At 39.0% G+C, this 19,509-nt stretch overlaps 1 protein-coding gene across 1 annotated transcript in view; it reads right to left on the bottom strand.

The window, feature by feature from the left end:
* Window positions 1-1,796: 1,796 nt before the first annotated feature.
* The window catches only part of fbxo28 (F-box protein 28), a 29,926-nt gene continuing 12,213 nt past the window's right edge, over window positions 1,797-19,509 (bottom strand). Inside the window, exons 2-5 of the mRNA XM_062972528.1 lie at window positions 14,484-14,593; window positions 11,005-11,143; window positions 9,205-9,400; window positions 1,797-3,961 (exon numbers count right to left, since the gene is read on the bottom strand). Coding sequence (XP_062828598.1) covers window positions 3,567-3,961; window positions 9,205-9,400; window positions 11,005-11,143; window positions 14,484-14,593 — 840 coding nt within the window. The 3' untranslated portion in view covers window positions 1,797-3,566. The remainder of the gene's footprint in view (window positions 3,962-9,204; window positions 9,401-11,004; window positions 11,144-14,483; window positions 14,594-19,509) is intronic.

The following is a 19,509-nucleotide window of genomic DNA, read 5'->3' as shown; positions in this document are numbered from 1 at the left end:
CCTTGCTTTAGAAAACTGAGAAAATCATGGGGTTGCTATAAGTCAACAAGTGACTTGAATGCATGTATATATACACCTGCACAAACATGTATATCAATGATGTCAATATTGTGTTTATACGTACATAACTGTTGCCCAGGAATATATGTGTGTTTTTTTAAGGAGTATGCCACACAACCTGAATATCCTTTTTTTGCCTTGCTATCTGTTAAGGCTTGATTTCAGGACCTCTCATGGATACCAAAATCCAAGGATACTGAAATAGCACTGTATACAATGGTGTAGTAAAAATAGTCAGCAAAAAAAGATGGGGTTCGTGTTCTGAATTATTTTTCTTTTGGTTGAATGATGAACTTTCTCACTGAAGAAATTAGGATATCAATTATGTTATATTAATATAAGCAACACATCTTGAAAAAGTAAAACCATTGCCATTCCCTTAGTACCAGAATTTAGGTTCTTTCCTGCCCCTTTCGATGTTCAAAAAAGCAAGTGTATGGTTGCCCCTCTGTATCTAGATTCAAACATCCAAGGCTTGAATTTTTTTAAAACCACTGCTCTAACACTACTGCTTAAAACTACCCTTCTAGGTCATTTTCATGGGCAATAATCAAGATCACTAAATTACCAAGATCCTTCTTTAAAGGTAGTGATATAGATGCAAATGGAACAATAGAGGCGGGAAGACTTTGGTCCACCAGTTATTTTGTCCTTCTACACCCGACCCACTGTGAAGGATTATGGGAACTGCACCCACTTCTGATTGCTCACCAGTTAGTTCTTTTTCGGCAAATGCCTTGAGGGTTTTTTCTCTGATGAAATTATCAACTTTTCCAGTTATTGATGAAGTACACCAGCCCTACCTCATATAACCGGTAGGGCTGGGCTGTGGCGCAGGCTGGTGAGCAACCTGCTGCAATAAATCACTCTGACCATGAGGTCATGAGTTTGAGGCCAGCCGTGGCGTGGTGAGCACCTGTCAACTAAAAAATAAAAAATAGCCCCTTTGCTACCTAGCAACCCAAAAGATAGTTGCATCTATCAAGTAGGAAATAAGGTACCACTTATAAAGTGGGGAGGCAAATTTAATTTACGATGTTGGAATGAGGAAGTGCCATCACAGTGGATGATGAAGCAGCTGCTCCCCCGTGGCCAGAATCGAACATACCCTCAGGAGAAGGTTAAATTGACTCTGCGTCTGTCTTGGTTCTATGTGTATATAGGCATTGAATATTTGTTCTATATGTATATAAATGTGATCCACTCTGAGTCCCCTTCAGGGTGAGAAGGGCGAATATAAATACTGTAAATAAATAAATAAATAACCCAGAGCCAGGGATTGTGAGTGTTGCAATTCAATAATATCTGGAGGCCATTTCTGTTTTATGACATCATCCAAATATATTCTGCCAAATACTGTCTGGCTGTTTCAGAGGGAAGGGTGGACGGAATCCTGTATATCTTTCTTCATAGCCATCACCAAGTTGACAGAACAATGGAACAAATGAAAACCAGACATAAGTTTTGACATACTCTAGTTCTTCCATTCTAAGTCACATTTTTCCCTATATAAATGTCTGTAAAATGGGGTATGTCTCAGAATCGCAGGTACTTTTCTATATATGAAATTAGTGTGTCTAAACAATCAATGACATCTTAGAATCAAAGAAATAGCCGCAGTAACTGCAGAGGATTTTTGGTAGATCTGGAATACATCGGTAGAATAATCTCTCTTGAATTATAGTGATGCTGATTGGTGCAACTGAGCTGCTTAAAATAACAAAAATGTTCAAATGAATGTTTCAAAACTGTTATTATTATCCTTGAGACAATTCAGTGTATATCTACTGCTAAGATACAATAGCCTGCTCCCATTTTAAACAAAATCTTAAAAACACACAAAGTAAAAAGGCCTTAAGATAGCAAAACAAGAATTGTTTTAAAAATAAAGCACTCCAAACTTTTGACATCAACTTGTAATGTTTTGTTTTACAGAAAACTTATTCCAAATTATGAGTTAATAGGCTTTTAACATCTAAAAAAAAGAACATTCTTTTGGAAAACTTTTCCTTGACAAATAAAAATGAGTATTAAGCTCTCGCTTTCAACCAAGGTATTTCAGCAAAATGTGTGCCAAGAGTGATTTTTTGAGCTACCACTCAAATTTATTTTTCAATTCCCTATTCAGTTGGACCAAAATCCAAATTAACAACAGCAGATTAAGAGCAAAATGTAACAGGGACAAAGGTACATTGTTTAGTTTTAACACTAATTTAAACCATGGATAGTGCTATTTGTTGGTAATTTAAAAATAATACGACTGGGGAAAAATCACTGTACATTACAACTTGAGGCTGTTAAAGTGACAAATCCAGAGACTGTACAGTGCAAGACATGCTTTCCAGTTACAACTTCAAAACAAAGGGAGTGCAAAGAAATTAAAGCTTTTTTTGTCGAAAGTCAATTTACTTTTTAGGATAAAGAAAGCTAGCATACAGTACTACAGAGAGTTCTTCCACAGAACAGTAAGATCTTTGTCAACAGAGACTTTTAAAACTTGAACCGTGTCTTAACAAACCTGCGTGTTTGTCTAATGCTTAACAGTCTTTCTCAACCTCTGACAGGCCTCAGTAGTGTATCCTGGGACACCCACAGGCAAAAAGGAAGACCTGCTCTAGAGGAGCACCTCTACTATCTACAGGCAAGCAGAAGCTGGAGAACAGACAGGTTTATATATTCTCCTTCAGAAGTGAGACAAAATGGCTGCACAGAAAAAGAAACAGCTGCCCTGAAAGAATATGCAGAGCCATGGCTAAGGAACCAAGAAATGCTTTTATAGAACAATGGGGGAGGCCAACAATTTAACAGCAACTCCAGGCAAATGCTTTACCAAGCCGACTAAGCAATGCATGCATTTCTCCATGCAGGATAAAAATATGGCTCCAGATGCTCAGAAGTGGGGTAGGCCTTTGTGAAAATTAGACTTGTACCCCTTATTTGTTAAATTTACAAAATTATATATAACCAATACTGTAAGCTTAAGAAGTCATTTTTACTTGTTATGCAGACTCTCACATATATAAACTACATCCCAGACATTCTAAACAAGGTCACTTGCAACAAAAAGTCAACTTCCCTCCTCAAAACATTTTTTAAAGTGGATCTGTTCAAGTGACTAACACACCTGCTGTTTATCCATTCACAATTTTCTAATCAATTAATTTTGGATGTATTTCAGGGGAACAGATGCATAAACATAGGTTTCACTTTAATCTGCACAGAAAAATGAAAATTAACTTCTCAGAACATGATAGAGCAGGTCTGGTTAGTAAAAATCTATGGCAATTTATAGTGATCCTGTGCAGCAGACCCACTCAAACAGAAGCAGGGCAGGGTTGGGAAGTAATGTCTCAGCAATGAGAGGAAGTCACTGTTCAAGTCTATGGTGTTCTGAAGAACCAGCAGCTTGAAATGACACCATGCTGTGAATTGCAGGATCTAGACCGGACAACCTGCTTGGGCCACTAAAGCAGTGCATTTTCCGGGAGGTGTCAGTTCCCCCACGGTTATTTATTATTCCGAAGCCGTTTTGACTTTCTAAGGGAACCTATGGATTCAACTGCCTTCTTCCGTTTCCGAGGAGCCTCCTCGCTTGGTGCTGACCGTGAGGACTCTCCCACTGCGCTCTCCATAACCTCTCGTAGTTTGCGCTCAAGTTCAGCCAGCCGGGCATTCTGCTCACCTATGATCTGGGTTTGTTCAAGTAGTTTCTGATCTTGGTCTTGGAGCTGCTTCTGCTGCTCTTGCACTTTGGTGCGGAGCTCTGAAATCTCACGCCTCAGCACAGTCACGCCTGCACCATTGGTTTTAATTTGTTGCTGGAGTTTGGTAACTTCCTGCCTTGATGGGTTTTGTTTGGAGAAAAGCTGCATTGTAGTTAAGGCTGCAGAAGGACCTGGAACTGCAGAAAAAAGAAATTTAAGATTCTCCCCTGCTTTATGTCAGATTTTAACTCTGTATCTCAAAAAAGGGATATGAAAGTTTTTTAAGTAAATACGAACAAGCAAAATTACTATTCTACAAGGTAAAAAACAAATGCTTCAGTAGGTGATGGGGTGTTATGTGAATATTGTAACATTCCTGTTTATCAGGTAAGGAGTAAAACGCTGTTTAGAGGAGCTCTGCATTGCAGCCAGTAGAACAGGTTGCCCTTCAAGCCAACATATCCCTTTTAACAGTGTGTTTTTTCAATGTCACATTGCAAACTCTGTATAGTACTGAGTAAACCTTTCTCCCAGATGTACCAAAAGTGCTTCTCTGTAAAGGACTCCTGTGTCACTAGAGCAGCATACAAATAACTAAACCATGTTAGCAGAGGCTAATTGTATAGTTCTCTCACACAAACCAGAACTTCATTCCTCCCACCATAATACTTCCAAGGTGATGTGTTGATTCCATATTCAGTATTATCATGAGTTTCCCCCATATAATTGTGCCATTTAAATGCTACTACAACCATGCAGGAGCCATTCACAGAAACACATTCAGTAACATGTTAAAGGACTCAAATGAACTGGACACATTCTGCCATAGTAGTGTGGACAACAGCACTGGAAACTGAAATTATCCAGCCTGGGATGAGAAAAAATGTGAGATTTCCATCTTTTCAATTACAGTTCCTTTCACGTAGCAGGCTTCCATGTCCTTGTTACCCTTACCACTTTCTGACCTTGTCTGTGTTCTTACTTCTCTCTTCCTCCATAACTTTACTTTCGCTTCCTCTTTAAATCTGTCAATCTTTGCAAATATATTAAATTTTTATTGAATTGGAGGAAATGTGTCACATGGCTGAGCTGTCAGGCAGTCTAATCTGTTTAATTTAAGATATCAGAATTGGGGAGGAAAAAGCAGAGAACCTTCTGGAGCCAAAGTCAGGGTAAAATAGATGGATTTGTGCAAAAGCAGAGCAAATTTTGAAAATCATAAAAAAGAAGAAAGTGTCTTAAAATAGAAAGGGATGATTTGTTTGCTTACAACTAGGGGAACATTTTAAGAATGTCAGGCCTGAAAGGAAAGCATTTGCCTCCTAAGGGCTTGTATAAAGGGAAATGTCTGAAGATTTGTTGAGGGGGTTGGGGATGGAATGTGACTCTTTTCAGTAACTCCCCTCATTATATTCTGGACTGATCTCTACTGTATGTTGCTTAATGTACAATATACACACTATATTTCATCACATAATGGGCACCCTCCCATTTTGGGGGGAAAGTGGAGGGATTATTATGCAATGGTGACTATTACACAGCAAAAATGGCCTGCCATTTGAGAGGCTTCTTTCATTGTGCAATAGTCCCTGTGAGAGCACACCCATGAGGATGAGAGATGATTCACCCACCCATGTACGTGTACCCTCAAAGGAAGCACTTATGCAGGCAAGTGATGCTTCACACTGGCGAGCAGAGTGCCCCCCTCCCACGGCTACCCCTTTGAAGGAGCTGCTGCATGGGTATGCCCGCAAAGGGGACAGCCTCATGAGTGGGTGTTCGTTCATTCACTCCCCACCCCACCTGTCCTCTTTCCCAGGAGCTGTGGGGCTTGACTTGGCTCCCAATTGAGTAAAGCTTCACAATACCAAAAGGGCAGTAACATCCAGGCGAGTGAACTAAGGGCGCAACTATTATGTGGGGAAAAGTAAAAGTTAAATTATGAATTCTCCTTCTTAACTCAATGACTGAGCTTTGTAGCTATCCACTTCTTGTTGTGCATCCTTATTAATATTTAATAAGCAAGACATTTGGAGAGTCAGTGACATTTATGTGTTGTTGGGAGATTAAAAGAATACAGAGATGCAGCTGAGTCAGAGACCTCATATAGTGTAATTGCGGCTCAGTCATTTAGTCGTCTCTGACTCTTCGTGACCGCATGGACCAGTCCATGCCAGAGCTCCCTGTCGGCCGTCACCGCCCCCAGTTCCTTCAAGGTCAACCCAGTCACTTCAAGGATACCGTCCATCCATCTCGCCCTTGGTCGGCCTCTCTTCCTTTTTCCTTCCATTTTCCCCAGCATCGTGATCTTTTCCAAGTTTCCTGTCTCCTCATGATGTGGCCAAAATACTTCAACTTTGCCTCTAATATCCTTCCCTCCAGTGAGCAGCCAGGCATTATTTCCTGGAGGATGGACTGGTTGGATTTTCTTGCGGTCCAAGGTGCTCTCAGGATTTTCCTCCAGCACCAGAGTTCAAAAGCATCTATCTTCCTTCGCTCAGCCTTCCTTATGGTCCAGCTCTCGCATCCATAGGTTACTATGGGGATTACCATTGCTTTGACTATGCGGACCTTTGTTGCCAGTGTGATGTCTCTGCTCTTCACTATTTTGTCAAGATTGGCCATTGCTCTCCTCCCAAGAAGTAAACGTCTTCTGATTTCCTGGCTGCAGTCTGCATCTGCAGTGATCTTCGCACCTAGAAATATAAAGTCTGTCACTGCCTCCACGTTTTCTCCCTCTATTTGACAGTTATCAATAGGTGTAGTTGCCATGATCTTGGTTTTCTTGACGTTTAACTGCAACCCAGCTTTTGCACTTTCTTCTTTCACCTTGGTGATAAGGCTCCTCAGCTCCTCCTCACTTTCAGCCATCAGAGTGGTATCATCTGCATACCTAAGGTTGTTAATGTTTCTTCCAGCAATTTTAACTCCGGCCTTGGGATTTCTCAAGCCCCGCATGTTGCATGATGTGTTCTGCGTACAAGTTGAATAGGGAGGGTGAAAGTATGCAGCCCTGCCGTACTCCTTTCCCAATCTTGAACCAGTCTGTTGTTCCATGATCTGTTCTTACTGTGGCTACTTGGTCTTTATACAGATTTCTCAGGAGACAGACAAGGTAATTACAGATTTGTAATGTTATGTCTTACCCAATCTGTCGTTCCTATACATGCTGCTCTCGCACTATTCCTAGGCAACAAGCATATTATGACCTTTGTAATCCACGTAGGGAGAAATTCCAGGCTGGAGGAAAGCCATTTTTTTAAAGGAACAAAAAGTCCTTATAAAGGAATCAGTAAAAGAAGTGTCGACCCTTAAGGTCAAAGTCCATGTTATTCTCTGTAAATTTCAGTCTGGCTCAACACTAATATCTTTACTGATGAGTCAATTAATAATAACTTAATGAAATACACTAAAATTGCTAATTATTAGTATTTCTGGAATTGAAATAATTTTACAATTACTAATGTTTAACATTATCAAATTTATTTTCAAAACTAATTTAGCCAAACACTGCCTGTAATTCGTTTTAAAGATGAATTGTCTTTTCTGTAAGCCTCCAGAATAGATAATTCACTTTTTTATTTAGTCAGTTAAAGGAATAAAAAGAGACCTTTTCTACAGCTGAGAAATCAAAGGAAAATTTAAATCGATAGCGGGAATGCTATATGACCAGCAGAGGACCACATTAACCGACCAAGTATAAATAAGAAGATAATGGAAACAGTACACTGAAGAACTATATAAAAGAGATGAAAATGTCATTCATTCAAGGAAGAACTACTCAAAGATGAACATTCAGTTTTCAAGAGAGTGGTAGCTACATTCAAAATGCTTGGGAGAAATAAATTCTTAGGAATAGATAGTATGCCAATAGAGCTGCCTCAATCTACAAGAAAAGAATCTATTCTTGTTCTGACTAAAAGCTGTCAACAAAGATCAAAAACAAATTGGAAATGCTCTAAAGATCTTCCAATCCCCAAGAAAGGGGACAGCAGGGATTGCCATAAACATAGGATAAAAGTATTAATGTCCTATGCAGTCAAAGTGATACTCAAAATTCAACAACAAAGACTTTTACAATATATGGAGCGAGAAATGCCAGATATTCAAGATGGTTTCAAGAAAGGAAGAGGCATTAGGGATACACTGGATACTGGCACATACAATGGATAATGGAGTGCACCAAAGAATTTAAGAAGAAAATTAGCCTGGGCTTTATAGATTATAGCATTTGTGTAATCTCCAAAAATATAGATTCTTCTTAAAGAACTGAGTACAACATTATGCTGATATATAAATTATTTTTTAACTTCTATATTTATATTTTAAAATGTTTGCGCTGTTTTAGTTGTATTGTGTCATGTTTGCTGTTAGGTGCCTTGAGTCCTATATCAGAAGAAAGGTGGAAGAAAAATTAAGCAAATAAATCAATAAACAAATAAATCCCTGTATTCAGGACAGCAAGAAGCTGCAGTCAGGGCAGAATAGAGAGAAATTGAATTGTTTCCAATTGACAAAAGGATTAAGGAAGACTGTGTTTTATTGCCCTAACTGTTTAGCTTTTAAACTGAGTTGACCACAGAGTTACACTGGAGGAACTAGAGATTCAAATATGTGAAGAATCAAATTCACTAAAGTGAAATCTGTAAATGTGAAGTCAGTGATGATGAAATAGTTCAATATTTTCCATACCTTGGCTCAGCCATTGATTAGAATGGAAACAGAAATGAATCAAAAGACTAGTAAAATGAAGAACAGCTATGAAGGAAATAAATAAGATCCTAATATGTAAAGCTATATAATTGAATATTACAATTAGGGTATTCCATGCTATTGTATTTCCAGTTTCTAGTATGGTTCTGAAAGCTGGAAATTAAAAAACGGACAGGAAGAAAAATCAATGAATTTGAGATATGTTGCTTGTGGAAGAGTTCTACAGATGCTGAAAAAAAGCCAATAAATGGGTCCTAGAATAAATCACCTCTGAAGTCAAGATGACTAAATTAAGAAAAGACAATAATGCTTGGAAGATAGAAGGCAATAGGAAATGAGAAACACAACATGTTAGATGGTGACCCTCCATCAAGGAAGACACAGCCCTAAGTATGTGATAACTGAGCAGGGTTTTTGATAATAGGGTGACTTGAGGTTCTCATTCATGAGATCATCATAGGTTGAAGCTGACTTGACAGCAGTTCACAACAAACAATAACCAATAAATAAGCAAGCAAGCACAAGAACAGAAAACACCTTGTGTAAGAGCAGGACTCCCATCACAGAATTTCTGTATGCATTCAAAAGTTTCCATTTAAAACCTGACTGTTTTTTACTGAAGGTCTTAAATAAGACACTAAGACACACCAGGGGAAACAACGAAAGCACAAGAAAGTTTCCACTAGTTGCATAATATAAGATGCCTCAATTCAATTGAAAGAGATACCTGGAGCTGCTGCTATAAGTCGTCCTGATACATCTGATCCTGGCAACTTTCTTTTTAGAATTGGAACTATCTTCTCATCAAAATATTCCATTGCCATTGATGAAATGTCCCTTAGCTCCTGAAGAACTTCATGGGCTCTCTGTGGAGCTTTAGTAGAATTTACATACCTTAACACACGATATATTTCATCAATTACCTAAAACAAATAGAAAACGTTAACACACTGGTACTAGCAAGATCAAACAGAAGCACAGCTTTCACTAGGAATTTGGATTTTCTATGGTTTATTTATTAAAACTAAGTGAAAGTTTCTTCAAATGATCTAGACGCATTTATAGTTTTTGATTTACATCCAAGAACTAGAAAACAAGCCAATTTTGACCAGCATTTTGTAAATGTTCTCAGCAATTAATTTTGCATACCACACAATCAAAGCCTTAGCAACCAGTTAAAATAAATCTGGGTTGTTGTATGTCTTTCGGGCTGTGTGGCCATGTTCCAGAAGCATTCTCTCCTGACGTTTCGCCCACATCTATGGCAGGCATCCTCAGAGGTTGTGAGGTATGGATAAACTAAGTAAGGAAAGGAAAGAATATATATCTGTGTCCAAGGTGTGGCAAGAGTCCTTTGTCACTGGGAGCCAGCATTAATGTTTCTGTTAATCACCCTAATTAGCATTGGAGATGTTTTGTCCCTTGCCTGGGGGCATCCTTTGTTCAGTCAAGCCTTCATTGTGTTGGTTCCCATCTACTGTTTTGATTTTGGAGTTTTGTAATACTGGTAGCCAGATTTTGTTCATTTTCATGGTTTCTTCCTTTCTGTTAAAGTTGTCCACATGCTTGTGGATTTCAATGGCTTCTCTGTGTAGTCTGACATGATAGTTGTTGGAATGGTCCAGCATTTTTGTGTTCTCAAATAGTATCCTGTGTCCAGGCTGGTTCATCAAATGCTCTGCTATGGCTGATTTCTCTGGTTGAATTAGTCTGCAGTGCCTTTCATGTTCTTTGACTCTTGTTTGGGAGCGCCCAAACAAGAGTCAAAGAACATGAAAGGCACTGCAGACTAATTCAACCAGAGAAATCAGCCATAGCAGAGCATTTGATGAACCAGCCTGGACACAGGATACTATTTGAGAACACAAAAATGCTGGACCATTCCAACAACTATCATGTCAGACTACACAGAGAAGCCATTGAAATCCACAAGCATGTGGACAACTTTAACAGAAAGGAAAAAACCATGAAAATGAACAAAATCTGGCTACCAGTATTACAAAACTCCAAAATCAAAACAGTAGATGGGAACCAACACAATGAAGGCTTGACTGAACAAAGGATGCCCCCAGGCAAGGGACAAAACATCTCCAATGCTAATTAGGGTGATTAACAGAAACATTAATGCTGGCTCCCAGTGACAAAGGACTCTTGCCACACCTTGGACACAGATATATATTCTTTCCTTTCCTTACTTAGTTTATCCATACCTCACAACCTCTGAGGATGCCTGCCATAGATGTGGGCGAAACGTCAGGAGAGAATGCTTCTGGAACATGGCCACACAGCCCGAAAGACATACAACAACCCTGTGATCCCGGCCATGAAAGCCTTCGACAACACATTAAAATAAATCTGCTATAACAAATGAACAGCAGTCTCAGAGACAACCTTTTCTTAAAAGAATAAACAGGTCAGAGAAGTCACAAATGCCTTCAAGTTCCATCAAGGTATTCTTAAAACAGTATTTAGTCCAAGCAATTTAGCATATCTTTTATTCCATAACACTTTAACGCAGCATGCTTACCTTCCCAGGTATAAAGCAGCAGAGGTTTGAATCCACATATTTCATAAACGTCATATTTAACAGGGACAGTCTTGTTTCTACAGCAGCAAGAATATCTGCATGGCGAGCTAATGAGTGATTTCTCCTTTCCGATTCCCGTCTAAAAAACAAATAGACACCAAGACAGCCATTTCAGACACTTCTGAGATCAGAAAATATAAAAAAAATATAACGTGGAAGCATGAAGTTTTAACCATTAGAAAAACAATTAAAATCCTGGCAGATGAAGAATCTGATACAAGAATGGATGTGTGTGAACCAGATCAGAAGCAGAATAACAGATTCAAGTTATTTCACTGCAATACAGGCAGTCCTCGAGTTACATACACCCAACTTACAAACGACTCTTGGTTAAGAACAGGGGTGAGACAACAGAAAGTGCAAGAAATCTACCTCTCAGAAGGGAAATTCACTCCTGAAAGAGGTATCATGGGGAAAAGGTGTCTCCACTAAAGTTTTCTCACCAATCCTTTTTTCCAAATCAAATTATCACAGGGACAGAAAGTAAAGTGAAATCTTCTGAACAGGGTCAGAGAGAGCAAAGCAAACACCACAGGGGTGTTAAAGCTTAGCTGTGCTAGCCAAAGTAGCTGGAGTTCCACTTTAAAAAGTACCTGTTCTGACTTACATACAAAGTTAACTTTAAAACAAACCTACAGATCCTATCTTGTTCATAACTTGAGGACTGCCTGTAAAAAACAAAACTTCAATACTGCACGCAAGTAATGAGAAAATAGTAATTATGATATTATTATTCAAATAATTTGCAGACATGGATAAAACATCTGGTGTCAGTTTGAACGTCCACATCCTTTTACTGTGGATTGCAAGTGAAAAACCCAGTATGGGTATAGGAATATGTTGCAGGCATACAAGAACTCTAGGTTTTTTTTCTTCTCCTGCCTTCCCCAAAAGCTCTCCATATGTGTCATTACATATTTTTTGAGGAAAATGTCCTTTCTTATTTAACATTTTCCCTGTTTTCCTGTTTCTCAACTTCTGATGTGTTATTCATCCATTACATGTTAGTGTTAAGTCACAGTACATTCTGATTACTTCTAGAAACAGACAAAACAGAAGCACTTCATGCATTAGTTTCAGAGAAAATAGCTGAAGTTGCTCTACCCGTCCTCAATATACAGTAGGTTGTTACAGGTGTGCACATAACCAATTAAACATTGTCACAGAGGAGTACTATCGGCAGTATTTTCATTAAGAACCCAGCTATCAATGACAATGACCAGTTTTGCTATCCCGGGTTAAGTAAAGTGGGGACACAAAAGTGAAATATTAAGAGTTCTAGCACCTCTGCTTCAGTTCCTTTTCTTATGCTTAAAATTGTTTCTCACCCCTTAGGTTAAAACATAAGATGCAAAGTGCTGGTGCTGGAAGGGACAGCTGGTGACCACACAAAAATACCTAAATGTATGACCTTTAACTTGATATAAACATTTGTGAAAGAAATGATGCACAAGTCCTTAGCAAATCTGAAATTGTAGAGAGCTGGAAGATATTTGCTGCTACAACAACTCTTATGTTTTCTAAAATGTATAAGTTGTCTGATTTATTTATTGCCAAAAGCATTGCAAAATAAGTAAGTTTAAAAGTGATAAAAAAAAGGAATTATAGGCAGCTAAATAGTTTTAGACCAAAAGCGGGCAACAGCGACCGCATTCTCCGTAGCTGTAAACAACTCCTCCTCCAAACATGAGACAGGACATTGTGGGCAAGCATACATATGCGGAGTTGTTTGTTCTGCTCCGCAGTCACACAAGGTGAAGGATTCCTCCAGGTAGTGCCATCTTGCCAGGCGGTCTTTTGATCTGCCCACTCCGCTTCTGAGTCCGTTCAGGGACTTCCAAGTTGCCCATTCTTGGTTTGCCCCGGAGGAAGACCCTCATGGGGGCCCATCCAGTTGGAATTGTCTGGTTTAGCTGCCCATGGGGATACTATGGCTGCTTCTGGAGGAACATTAAGAGGAGTGATGGTTCTCATGAAGCTTTCCTTGATTTGAGTCTACTAGGAGGAGGCTGATAGTCATGCAGTGGATGGCTTTCAGTGTTTGACCTTATTTCTCTCACAGTTAGCATCAACTTCCCGTCGCACATCAGGAAGGCAATGCCAGCTAACTTGTAGAGTTTATCAACAGGTGTAGGTTTAAGGCATCCTGTGATTATTCTGCATGTTTCAGTGCTATGTTCACCTGCTTCGCATGGACAGACTTGTGCGAGACAGGGCAGACATATTCAGCAGTTGAGTAAAGACAAGGCCAGGGCTGATGTTCTTATTAATTTTGGGTGTGTACCCCATGCACTGCCAGTAAGTTTTCGCAGGATGTTATTGCATGCAGCAATTTTCTGCTTGGTATTCACGCAGTGTTTCCTATATGTTAGTGTTCAATCTGACACCAAGATATTTAGGATGGAAACAGTGTTCGAGCTCTTGGCCTTCCCAAGTAACTTTCTTTCCAGTTGGCTTCACAGTTATGTAGGTGGAAAGCATACACTTGTCTTGGCAGGGTTAGGCTTCAGGTGGTTATCTTTGCAGTAGTTGGAGAGATTTTTCATGGCATTAGTGAGTTGGTTTTCAACTCAAAAGCATTGCTTTTAAACATTTTAGTTGTCAGATAATGGCCAATAGGCACATATAACAAACATTGCTGCCCTATTATGAGGTTACATACCATTGCCTATACATGTTTGTTCTCACATACATAAATGGTCAGATCCAGATTTGCTCACTGTGATACATGATCTTTGTTTTATCTTTGCTGGTCTGAGGGGGATGTTTCTTAATGTTTTTGCTGTAAATTTTAATGTACAGAATGACTGCAGGACCAGTATCCATGATTTTATCTATCAATGTCTGACAAAATGTATTCTATCTAAGCATTTTCTATATCTTCCAGAGCAATTCCAGATATTATTGGGTTGGAAATCCTTCATTTCAATAGGGTTTGCTACTATCTACGATTCTGTGTATCCACATTTAGCCTGGGGACATATTCTCCCATAGATACTGGACTTCCTAGGTATGATAAAGTGTTTTTAAAAACCAAGAAATGCATACTTAAGTATAATCAAAGAAGAGAAAGAGAAAAAGAAGAACTTTGAGTAACCATTAGAAGTGCTAACTGGAGCATCCAGCACCACTACTTAAGAAATTGGAAAGCTGAAGGAACTGGAGGAGGAAGGGGTGAGGTGAGGCTGATGAAAGAAAAAGAAAACAAGGTGCTGGGATTTTCCAGAACTAATCTAGTTAGGTAGGAGTTATGACTAGAGGCTGAAAGCAACAGTAGAATTTGAAGGCAGACTGATAATAGTTTGCACAGCATGGAACAGAAAAACTGATGAGCAAGGCACCTTGACTTGTATAATTTCTGTACATGCAGAATTTTTAAAAAGGATTATTTCTGGTCTTCAACTGTGGTGAGTGCATACCTTGGAAGCTGTGCTTTAACCTGTTTCTGGCACAAATTGTGGTATCTTTCCACTTTCAGAAATCCCTGATTCAACATCCTCTGGCAGACCAAGTCCATTCGCTTACAAACCTACATAGAAAACACAAAAACACAATTTAAGAGTAGTAAAGCAGACATGAGCACTCTTCGTCATTAACATATACGGAGTTTGTTGCCAAAAGCTACCAAATCCAAAAAGATTGAAAAATTAGTTCCTTAAAAGCTTATCATTTTTCAGACCCCCTGCCTGAAAATAATTACTTTCAGAACTCTATTGCCAAATGTCACATGAACACACATTTAAGCTCTAATGACTCTTTTTCTTGAGAGGGAAAAGATTAACAGTAGAAATATAGGAGGATTAGTGATGTATGAGAAAAGCAGGACATCAATGCATAATCACTTGGACTCTCTCATTTCCTGTATGTCAAGGTTCTCTTTTCCCTTTTTATAAATCCCTATTGAGTGCCTTCTAGGGGATGTAAAACAGTTGATTTGGAGTTAGAAATTATGTTGTATAGAAATCCCCTCCATTTATTTATTTACTTGCATTTTGCTGATAATTTACTTTTCACATTTGTTGGCTGATTATTGTGAAGATGCCTTCAGAAAGACTGAAAACTAAACACACACAAAATTAATCAAGGAGTTAACAAGCAGACAACTAATTCCTCAAACACAGGCCACAGGAATTTTTCACCTCATATTTTTCAAATTAATCCCCAACCAAGCAAAACCTTTATTAAAACTGACCATCTCTGTGTTATTTTTAACACTCTACCAACCCTTTCCAACCCATGCACGAAGTAGCTTCAGGGACTCTGCTTTGGAAGGCCATTTAACCACAATTGGGAACCTTACTGCCATTGACCCTGAAAAGGGTTAACAGTTCAATGTTTTACTTAAAAAATGTGTGAAAGCTCAAACTAGTTTCAGTTGGTACCAGCATTCCTTTTCTGGATTAAAGAGACAAGGAGAACAAAGAGGAAGTAACCTTACACCAACTAAATGCTTCTAGCCACAAACAATATTGACTTCATATCAGAAACATCCTTAGTGAACAGGCAAGACAGACAGGGGGTAATAATAGCAATGCATTCCCAAGAATGATTTAAGTGCAATAATTTCATGATGAATAAAAAGTAAAGGTTTCCCCTTGATAGTAAGTCTAGTCGGGGTGGTGGTGTTCATCTCCATTTCTAAGTCGAAGAGGTGGCGTTGTCTGTAGATACCTCCAAGGTCATGTGGCCGGCATGACTGAGACTGAACGAATGAACAACAAGCCATTTCCATGCCTTTAGACACATACGTGATTGAATGATTTCCTTAAACTGAAGGTTTTAAAAAAACGAATTACCATGTACTTTCTATATCCATCTATTAAATATGTCTTTAAAGAAAAAAGTTCAAAATCTAGCAGATGCTTGTCTCACTTTTACATAGTAAAAATTAAAGACATACAATAGGAAGGAAGACCAGAGGAGAGTGTCTAGATCGAGGGAAGTACTGGTGCCTTTGTATTCTGCTTTGGTTAAACCTCACCTGGAGTACAGTATCCAATTCTAGGCACCACAGTTCAAAAGAGATATTGACAAGCTGGAAGGTGTCCAGAGAAGGGCGACTAAAATGATCAATGTCCTATGAGGAACATCATAAAGAACTAAGGATGTTTAGCCTACAGAAAAGAAGGATGAGAGGAGACATGATAGCCATGTATAAATATGTGAAAGGGTATCATAAGGAAGAGGGGCTGGGCTTTGGAACAGCAGGTTAAGCCACCAGCTGGTCAATCCAAGGCTGACAATTTGAAGCCCGGGTCAGGGTGAGATCCTGGCCTTTAGCCCAGCTTCCGCCAACCTAACAGTTCCAAAGCAAAAAAATGTGAGTAGATATTAGGTACCGCTTAAAAGAAGGGGAGGCATTTTAAGGCACCCATAAAGGAAAATGCCAGAAAATGCTGGTGATTTACAAACAAAAAACTCTTTGGCAGGGAGATGAAGCGACAGCACCCCCCTGTGGCCGGAACCAAGCACAAGTCTCCGAGATGTCGAAGATGGGAAAAAGCTCCCCCCTCTCTCTATATAGATACACATACACACACACACACACACACAAGCCTCCTATGTACAAATGGTCTGTCTTGTCTGTGTATAAAAACGGCACTGAATGTTTGCCATATATGTCTGTTCTGTGATCTGCCCTGAGTCCCCTTTGGGGTGAGAAGGGTGGAATAGAAATACTGTAAATAAAGAAATGATAAGAAGGAGCAGACTTGTTTTCTGCTGCCCTTGAAACTAGGACTTGGGAGCAATGGATTCAAATGGCAGGAAAGAAGATTCCACCTGAACATTAGGAAGAACTTCCTGACCATACAAACTGTTCAATGGTGGAACTCTCTTCCTTGGAGTGTGGTGGAAGCTCTTTCCTTGGAAACTTTTAAACAGAGGCTGGATGGTCATCTGTCAGGTATACTTTAATTGTGCTTTTCCTGTATGGCAGGGGGTTGGAGTAGATGGCCCATGTAGTCTCTTCCAGTTCTAATATTCTATGATTCTATGTGAGAGATCAATGACACTGCTAAAACAATATAGTATTTAGCCAGAACAGTCTGACCTTCCTGCACTGGCACTTTTGTTTAAACTGAGGTCAAACAACTGCATTATGTGCCAAAGCCTTCTGTCTGGTGGGTAACAGGTTCCTTCTCTCGCTTTTGGCAGCATCAGGACAACTGGAAGTCAGAACAGTATTCTTTATGGCAGAAAAGTAGAGAAACAAGTTCATGCCACTACCTCTCTGGCCAACGGCCTGGTCTTTCTTTTGCTCAGTATTCTTCCTTGGAGAAGACTGGCGTCACCTTTCCAGTAACTCTTGTCCTCTGCTATAAGTCAGAGGAACAAAGTATGCTTCCCCTGTTTGCAAAACAGAAACCGGCTCTAATGTTATTGTACAAGAATGTTAAAAGTGCAGACTTCTTATTAGTCATACAAAGGTCCTGAACAACACACTGTCTGGGAATGAAGTGCGAATTGGGTAGTGTAGTTAGACCACTAGTTTTGGTCAGATTATTTTTTAAAGAATTTAGAGAACAGATAACACAAGAAAGCAGAAATAATCAAAAGCTTATAATGGTATATGCATGAGGCAAGGCTAAAGAAACTGCTTCTGTTCATTCCTTTTTTAAAAAAAACTGCAAAGAATACAGTATGATCTCTACATCCACATGACATTACCATGGAAATATGAAACTGCAATAGCAAGCCCTACTGATATGAACAACTTCCAAAGAATCATACTGGGCAAGCTAGAAAATGTCTAGACAGAGCACTGGTCTAGAATTTCTAGGTTCTCCAGCATGATTCTATGGTCACTGTTTAGTAGAAGTACGCCAGAAAATCACACTAGAGGACCTAGAAAATGTCTAGAGAACATCTCTCTTGCATTTCCAGCATAATTCTATTGTAACTTCCCCCAGAAACATGCCAGAGAATTGTGCTGGAAGACCTAGAATACGCCTAGAAATAACATTTTTCCCAGATGAAAGCTTGAAAAAGATTAAAGAAAGCATATGGAAAGTGAAAATGAAAAGAAAATGGAACAAAATCCCTTGTTCCTCTGTCTCTGTCATCTGTGAGTAAGCAGATGGAATATATACTAGCTGCACTAAGTGATCTCTAGGCATATGCTAACAGGGGTTCTGGTTCCTAAACAATATTCCCCTTCACAACCTAAATTACACTGCTAGAATTAACAAAGATTATGATGATCAGAAGTAGGTTTGTATGCATAAGAACTGCGAGTTCCATTTAGTTGTGATGCATAAAACAAGGCTATGGATGGCAGATCTGAGAGTTCCAGGGAAAAACAAAGCAAATCTGACCTTGGCCTAGACCTAATCTACAACTAAGGAAAATCAGGTCATCAAAAGGCTGCTGCAGAGTAAAAAGGCTTTCTACAAGTATAGCAAATAAGAAGATAATATTTGTAAAGGTTAGCAGTGCAAAAATACAATGAAGACCCCAAACAAGTTCTCAGCTATGTAATAAAACCAGTTGTTGCAGAAAATTGTGGAATTTTGATCATCTGCCTTTTCAAAACACAACACAGCTATGAATACAATCTTTCAAACACTATGTTTTGGAGCACCACCTATATAACCAAATGCAGCAGGTTTCCAAACTACCTACTCATGATGCACAGCAGAAGGTGGGTTTAAAAAAAATCTCTACCCTGATGGACAAGATATTTTTGATCTACAACAAGAGAAAGCACATTTCAAAACATAAAAACAAGACTAATACATCATTTGAGATAAATATGGTTTATATTTGATTTATATCTCATTTTTCTTCCAAGTGGGAAAGAGCACAGAATTACAATATGGATACTGGAAATATTTCCAGATACAAAGTTTAGATGTTAATGTTTCTGTACTGAATAAGAGTAGTCAGCTCCCCAGATTTAGAACAAAATTTGTACCCTGAGATCGTGGGGATGGGTTATACAGACTGCCACAAATGTGAAGAAAAAGGAGGAGGAGGGCGGAGTCGGGATGGGAGAGATGACTAGATGTCCAAATATGGCTTTGAAAATCCGATGTTCTTTGAAACATTATTCAAGGAAGCAGGCCTTATAACTTACTGAAAAGATACATCACCACTACTTGAAAATCCTAGAAAAAGCAATTCACCCTTCTGAGACTGAACAAGGGCAGTCAGAGCTGTCCTTTTGATTTCAGTAATAAAAACTTTGACATGAAAGAAGAAACACTGTTAAATACAGAGCTAATAAACTGCAAGTCTGTGGGGAACAGTCATGAGAATAATTGCCCCTTTCCCCTTATAAACCACATTAGGTAGATATGGATCTTCTGTTCGATCTGGGATGACAAGACATCATTATTTAATGCTAAGTTAATCCATTCACTACATTTCAGTAGCTCTTTAGTGGACAGACTATGCAGTAGTCACTAAGGAAAGACTGGCATCTAGTGGGAAAGGTGAGTACTG

The sequence above is a fragment of the Anolis carolinensis genome, chromosome 1, assembly GCF_035594765.1.
Source record: "Anolis carolinensis isolate JA03-04 chromosome 1, rAnoCar3.1.pri, whole genome shotgun sequence".
Lineage (NCBI taxonomy): Eukaryota > Metazoa > Chordata > Lepidosauria > Squamata > Dactyloidae > Anolis > Anolis carolinensis.
The sequence above is the reverse complement of the archived record's forward strand: the minus strand, read 5'-3'. Positions and strand labels throughout refer to the sequence as shown.